The sequence below is a fragment of the Antrostomus carolinensis genome, unplaced genomic scaffold (assembly GCF_000700745.2).
Source record: "Antrostomus carolinensis isolate BGI_N321 unplaced genomic scaffold, ASM70074v2 scaffold20409, whole genome shotgun sequence".
NCBI classification, from domain to species: Eukaryota; Metazoa; Chordata; class Aves; order Caprimulgiformes; family Caprimulgidae; genus Antrostomus; species Antrostomus carolinensis.
In genome coordinates this window covers 3,315-11,238 of record NW_010339469.1, presented here as the reverse complement: position 1 = coordinate 11,238, position 7,924 = coordinate 3,315, and the positions used below count along the sequence as shown (strand labels likewise).

At 37.2% G+C, this 7,924-nt stretch overlaps 1 protein-coding gene across 1 annotated transcript in view; it reads right to left on the bottom strand.

The window, feature by feature from the left end:
- Positions 1-508, bottom strand: part of LOC104531082 (HEAT repeat-containing protein 5A-like) — a gene marked incomplete at its 3' end in the record, with an annotated part of 26,328 nt that extends 25,820 nt beyond the window's left edge. The window contains exon 1 of the mRNA XM_010175864.1: positions 383-508. Coding sequence (XP_010174166.1) covers positions 383-508 — 126 coding nt within the window. The remainder of the gene's footprint in view (positions 1-382) is intronic.
- Positions 509-7,924: the final 7,416 nt, after the last annotated feature.

The following is a 7,924-nucleotide window of genomic DNA, read 5'->3' as shown; positions in this document are numbered from 1 at the left end:
CCTGCTTGCTAGAGGTCTACCAAGTAATTGTGACATACTAGGTGGAAACATCACTGCCATTCTTCATCATGGGGTTGCAAAATCTTGCAGAAATAATCTGAGGTTTTTAAAAAAACAATTTTTTTTTTTTAAATCACTTGATGCTTATTTCTCAAATTCTTCCCATAGGACAAATGGCTCTGTCACTTGAAGGGCTGTGACTAAAAACTTGTAATCTTTAGAAAGTTACAGCTAACACTGAACATACTTTCACTGTGTGTACACAGAAGACATGAAGCAACTGAAATTGAATACTGCTTTTTGTTATTAAACAAAATAACATAAAAGACAGAGAGAAAAAGCTCTATAAAGCGCTTTTCTTCTCAAGTCTCATTATACTTACTCTGCTAGTCACTGGTAAAAGTTTTTCCAAAAACTGTAACCATTCAAAAATGAACTCTGCTTTTTGAAAGTCACCAAGCTGGTTATACACTTCTTCATTAAGTAGTAAACTGTGAGCTAACTCCATTCCTTGAATTTTTCCTCAAATCTCTGCTCAAACACCACGGAATTAAAACAAAAACAAAACCTCCACCAGAACTGTGTTAATTAGGTTTTCTTCCCCATTACATGTGGTGACTGAATCAGAAGTTTAAATACCTAAAACAGGAAAAATAAAAAAAATTACTAAAGAGTCAGCAGTCATATTATATTTATGCTTCGATTATTAAAACTAAACTTACAAAATAAAACTTAAAATTAAAAAAAAAAAAGAAGATTACAGTAGTTTTATTTAGGTGGCTTTAGTAATACTTAATGGTTTTGGAAAGGAGATAATGGTACTGATGTAAAATATGAAATCAAGTTAAATACACTTCAGAAAAATCAAAGGGGTTCTCACTGAACTACTATTCTCACTGAAAAAACAGAACTCCACTGCTGAACAAATCTCTAACACTGTCTTTTTAAAAAAAAAAAACCCAAACAACCCACACCTGAAAAAAGGATGTTTCAAAAACTCAAAGTTCTAAATAAGCTATATTTCACATATGTGTCTCAGACTATTTTGGGAATTTCCACAGTCAACAGGCACAATAAAATGGATAAAAAATACTTCTAATGATAACTTTTTCCCCCACTATTTAAATGCCATATAGCTTCAAACTACAAAAAAAATTATAATATTCAGTAGGTTTTGTAAACAAAAATAGTCAAGGAGATTCCGGTAAAATGTCAACCAAATTATCCTTTCCAGAGGTCACTGAGACTGCTGAACATGTTGCTTTTTGTTTTTTTTTTCCAAGCAGTAACAATATTATAGTGTAAAATGATCCATCAATCAGTAAATGAGCAATATAAAGCAATGGTCAATAATTCAGTACTCGGGTTGTTGTCAAATACCCAGCAGGTTACCTTTACTACTTTCTACACATTTTTAATGCAAAGTTTACTCACAAAGGAAAACAGTCACATCTAATTTACTATAATGAACTTTCACTTCAAATTCACCTGAAATACCAGGCAGCTTTCCAAGGCTCCACACTATAAAATGACAACCAGAGATAAATATAAATACCTAAGTATACCTATATATATTTAATCTGCCTAGGTACACAGATGTTTCCAATTTACCAGTTATCTCACCCCTAGAACACTCAGAGAACTTAACCCTATCCTCACATTTTTTGAAACACACAAAAAAGTAGGATTACCTATTTCACTGAATATTTGAGTTGAGTTTGATCACTGCTCAGCATGGAAATTACATGTATGGGTACAAACCCTCCCGTTTACCTCACCCAAGGCCTGTCCCCATGTCTAGTATATCTAGATCACCTACTGCCACAGCAAATGATTCATTTTACATACAGAGCAGAGAATTACAACTAAAAGCTGTTTTCCCCAACTGGAAAGATCACAGATCGCTGTCACACATTGGCATGTAACTTACTTAGCAGGTAATTTCTCCTCATTGTAAAAACTGTCTCTCTGCTGCTCCAGGTTCTCAGATAAAGGATGTCAAGAGCTCGGTTTTCTAGAAAAAGAGTTAGCACAAAAATCAACTTCTAAAAAGCACATGAAATACAAGTGTCTGTTCTACAAAAAAAAAAAAACCCAAGAATTCCAGTCTTGCACACTTCAGAATTTTTATTAGCTAACAGCTCACCGAAAGGCACTGAACTGGAGCTCCATAAATATTATTAGCCGCTTATATGCTGCGTTTGGATTGGGCAGACCTATCATATTCACCATAAAATTTCATTAATTTAACTACTCAAACCACCTTTCCTGTTTCTGTTTTGTTAACTCAGATGAATTCTAAAACAAACAAAAAAGTAAGCTCAGACAGCATAATACCATAATTATTTTCTAGGGAGATTATTTCAGTGACTTCATCAGACCTACATTACTTTAATATATCTAAAAAGCATAAGTGGAAAATATTTATTATATTAATCTGGTATGCTACCATGAATGACCATGTTCTTATAGTTATGTCATAATACAACGGCATTCGTGTCTAAATCAACAAGGAGCAGAGCTGGCAAAGGTGACTCAACTGTTCTGAAATATTCATGTACAATACTATGGATACAAAAAGATGTCAGGATTATCAATCCATTCTCCTAGCTCCCAGATATAATTTTCATATTAGAATCAATGGGCAAAACCATTTCCTTTTAAATCTCATTTAACTTGAACTTAGTCTGGCAGGATATGACATACAGGTTGTGTGCTACTTTAAAAACAATCAGTTTTCAATCAGTCTTCAAAAGAATAAAAATGAGAATAAATTAAAAGTACATGTAGATTTCAAAGTAATCTAAATTTCTTTCGGCCCGGGGAACTAGGGTTCAGACTGGCAAAGAGAAGGCTCAGGGGGACCTAACAGCAGCCTCCACAAGGGAAGATTACCAAGAAGATGAAGACAGTTCTTTACTGAAGTGTATGGGAGGGAATAATACCAGAAGTATCATAAATTGAAATGGGGAAGGTTACAATTGGATGGGGGGAGGGAAAAAAAAGAAAAAAAAAATATTTTCACTCTAAGGATTATCAGCCACTGGGACAGATGCTGAAAGGCTGCAGAACACCCTCAGGGGTTTCCAAGACTGACTGGAAAAAAAGCTAAGCAACCTGGTCTGAGCTCAGAATTAACCCTTCTTTGAGCTGAAGGTTGGACAAAAAAACCTCTTCGGGCCCCTTCCAACCCGGATGAGTCTACATTTTGTCAGCTATCCTGCCCACAGCTCACACTGCCAACATACGTTCTTCTGTTAATGTTAGTCAAAGATAAAAGTTTATGTTGTTCCACTGAAGTTATTACTGTAACACATCTCTGTCTGTAACATTTCTACTGGATAAGCACATATTTGCAAAAATAACTTGAAATTATTTTTTTTTTTTTTTTTTTAGGATTTGCATAGTCTAAATTAAAAAAGAAAAATGTTATGGTGTAGTTCCTGATCTTTATAATGAACATCAGCTAACACGGCTAGAAACACTAACATTTCTCAGAGGAAAGACTCTACTAGTTCTGAATTACAAAGGCCGATTGCCCATTATGCAAGACCTAGTTCTGTAGAAACTGAGAACTAAACACCCAGTAAAAATATATCACAGACCTGATCTTTGCAGTGCTGGCCAACGAGCTTGGTTCCATAGAATCATAGAATCATCTGGTTGGAAAAGACCTTTGAGATCATAGAATCATACCGCACCTGTCCACCACTAAGCCATATCTCTGAGCACTCCATCTAGCCGTCTTTTAAACACCTCCAGGGATGGTGAATCAACCACCTCCCTAGGCAGCCCGTTCCAGTGCCTGAGAACCCTTTCAGTAAAGACATTTGTCCATGAAGCTACGTACAAAACCGTATACTGTCCACCCTATCACAAAAGCTTACCCGAACACCCAGTGAGACCCCCTTTAATGAGTTGTAAGCCTGCACACCAGAGATACTTACAAAGCTTCAAAAATAATAATAAAAAAGGGCACAGGCATACAAACTTGTGAGAATGCAGAGAATCAAGTTTTTACTGCAGCATCTTGGTTTGGCATTCAGATTGGAGAACATCACAAAGGGCACGGTGCTTATCAGGCTGTGCAAAACAGAACACAAGAACAGACTGTGGGGACAAGCTGGGTTTGATTAATATTAAATATGTCCTTATTATGCATACAAGATGTTACTAGGCAATTTCTAAGTGCAGAAGGAAACATCAAACCTAAACACATACCATGCAGAGATGAGTGCAACTCTGCTCTAATGAGAGGCATGGCAGAGCCACGTGGCAGGCACGATGAGTAACTGAACGCTATGCCAGCCATTACTGCTATCACAGTTTTTTTCATGTCCTCACGCACTACTGAATCAATGCAATCACAAGCTAAGCATGTAAAGATGCATCTCTATTTACATGAAACTCACGTCTAAAAATGTTGAATTATTTGAAAGTCCCTTTCCCCTGGGGTTATGATTTGGATCATTCTCAATCTGAAAAAGAAATCTGGAAAAATAAATGTGAAATTCCATTGAATGAAGCACATCCCATGCCACCAACAAAAATGAAAAGGCATACATGGCTGATAAAAAAAATCTGAATCCTCCAGCTAGCATGACACAACATCCTTTTGATTTTATCTTTAGATAACTGAAGTAACTTAAAGATTTACTTTCCCACCAGTGCTACAAGAGCAGATCAATCAAAAATTCCTCTTTTTTCCTATGAGGTAAGTTTATTTTACATTTATACTATGCTACAGAACTGTCACAAAGATTTACTGGACAAGGCAGAAATTGTTCCTACTTATTACTGATTAAAAACGTTTTATTTGCCCACTGCCAATTTGGCAAGTAGGATTGTTCAAGACTGATCAGAAAAGAGCTCAGAAAAGCTCTTAGAACAAGCACTACATGGAATGTTGTCTTGTAAATTTAAAGGAATATAGGATGAATCAAGCATTAAAAGGCAACAGCAATTCATTTTCTAAAGTTCCTGATAAACCACAAAGAGAAAAAAAGGACTTGTAGTCTCCTTTGAAAAAACAAACAAACAAACAACGAACCAAAAAAAAAAAAAAAGGTGACTGAACCAGGGTAAGACCTTTCTGAATAGCTGCCTTTAGCAACTGGCCTTAAAATATGAGAATCAACAGTTCACCCATGACAAAGTTATAACAGAGCCAAAAAAATCAAACAGATCTATTATGTGTACCAAGTGTGTTCTGAGATAGCTAATTTCCTCAGGCTTTACAAAGCTGAGTGAAGCAGTCCATAAACTACCGTATCTCTTTAATATGGTAGTCTAAGATAAAATTTAATATACAACAAATGAAAAGCTATGAGCAATAGTGGCAACTTAATGAACTTCACTCTTCCCCTTCCTTCCACCTCATGGCATATTTTGTCTCTGCCTTAGGAAAAAAAAAAGGTAATCTGCAATAAAGCAGACTCCTAACTGATGTCTCACTAAAAAAAATGAAGCCTTTAAATTATGACTCATCATTTCAAGGAAGATCAGCACAAGTAATGGAAACTACCACACAGATCAAGTATGTACTTACAAATTTATTTTCTTTTAAGATTTCTCACATTTGATCTCTTGTTTCAGCAGTTTCCGTCTCTTTGCTAGGAATAAGTGCTGCTCAAACAGAAATCAGATCAACCTCAGCTCTCTGAGCACAACACTCAGATGAGGATCTAGGTCCTTTATGTCTACTACACAGTGAAGAAAATAAAGTGCTGTTTAACTTGTCTTAATAATAACTATTTTATTTTTCTAATCTCACAAGTATTAAAATAATTCTGCATTAAATCTGATATAAAGCATAATGATAATAAACCTGTGGATTCAAATTTGTACCAAAGCCTAGTCTAGAAGAGAAGCAAAAAAGACATTTTTCTTCTAAGAAATGATCACTTTTACTCATTGCCAGTAATGAGTAACAGTAAAAAATGAGTAATAGTAATAGTAATGAGTAAGATTAAAAAAAGACCAGTAATAATTACCAGTGTTTTCCTAACAGTTGCGATTGGGCTGACTACACAATCAATGTCATAAACATCACACGGCTGAAAACCAGAGCTGAAGCACGTTCATTAGCTTCAGGCTGCCCTTCACTGCACTGCAGCGGTATTTTAACCGACTTCAAATTCATGTTTTTTCCCCTCAGAAAGCAAGATTTATTATCACCTATCTAACAAGTGAACCAATACATTTAAGAGAAAGCCTTCCAGCCTGACACATTTAGTTCTAGTCATTAACAGTTCAGATCAATGTTACTCCTACAGCACTGTTAAAAGTTTAATGGGATGATCGTTATCCATGCGGCCTGCGGTCGATGCTCAGGCCTATGCTCAGGCCTTGCACATACCTGTTTAGAGTGTCTCCCAAACAGAAACACAACTCCTGCCCAGCTCCCTCGGGCTTACTTCTGACAAGAGAAACCGAGTATGATGCTCTTTTTGCCAGCTGGGCCGAAAAAACACCTTAAAGCACCAGCCAAATTTGGCTACTGATGAATGAAAGGTAGACCAAAAGCCAATAGCTAGTGCGTGGCTTATGCTAGCAGGCAAACAGGAGGTAGGGAGGTCTGGAGAAGGCAACAAGTGCAGGCTGAATCCGCCAGCAACCTCAAACAGGAGACCTGAGTGCTCAAGGAACAAAGTTATCTTCAGCTGTAATCTAGCTACGATTTATGGCACACAGAGAAATAATCTAACTTAAATAAACTACAGTGATAGAATCTCAATAATTTGATAAGAAATAAAAAAGAACTGAAATTCCAGCTCAGATAAGCTTGGAGTTTAGACACGGGAAATACACTGATGTGGGAATATTTCAACAGCTAGAGAAAGATATTTGTAATTACTTGAAAGACAGGGCAGCCTTTGTTTACTTATTGACTTCTACAGACTATTACCAACTAACACAGAGAAGCAAAGTCTGCCTCAAAACCCCCAGTAAAAGGCGGCAAAGCGAAACGAAGGTGTCAGTGTAAGCACATCAGCGCTCCCCATCCTTCGTGTGGCAGGAGCCTCAGCAGCAGCCAACTCGTGCCTTTTCTCTGCGTACATTTTTCACTCTGCAGAGCCACCTGAAGCAATGGCAGGTTAACTGCTGGTCCCGACACGACATCTGCCCCTCTGTACACATCTATGTTCAGCAGCACTAATCACTCTTGGCCTCTCATTCAACGTAAAAAAAGGGTGAGAATTTCACGTGCCTTTTCACTGCTTTCTTGCACATAGTTTCAAAGAAAACATACAAGCAAATTTAGGGCATTTCATCACCAAGGCACCCAAAGAAGGAGGCAGGAGTGGGGGGGGGGAAGAAGAAAAAGAAACTCCCCTGAAAACTGTTTCTTTAGCAGAAGCATTGGCATAGAGTTGATTGAACCCTTGATGAGGAGGACTATGAGGAGGACTATGAAGAGGTTATGAAACCAGAGCCCAGTCTTTCAATGCACGCACACACATGCTTGAACTTATCAGCAATTGGTCTCATCAATTTGGACCAAATTACTCCTTAGCATCAAATAGACTTGATTGCTTTTCACCCAAAATTAATATACTTATTAATATAAGAATGCCAGGTATTTTGCAGTGTTGTGTTATGTTATATCGGTCAGCAGTGGGGAAATTTGAAGCTGACCACGGAGAAGATGGGACTAACAGTTATGATCAACAGCAATGTGCAAGAACAAGCCACAAAGGAATGTCATCACAAGACCACAATCCAGAGCACATGGAAAAAGAATACCAGGCCATGGAGGAGAAGGTCCAAGATTTTAAGACTTTTAAGCCAAGCAGAACTGTAATTCTTAACATCACATTTTAAGTGCACTAGCAAGTGAAAAACACATCAGATGATAGTAAATCTCGCAGTTCAGTACTCGTATGTTTTACTGCATACTCTGTGTTACAAAGGCACTCAATTC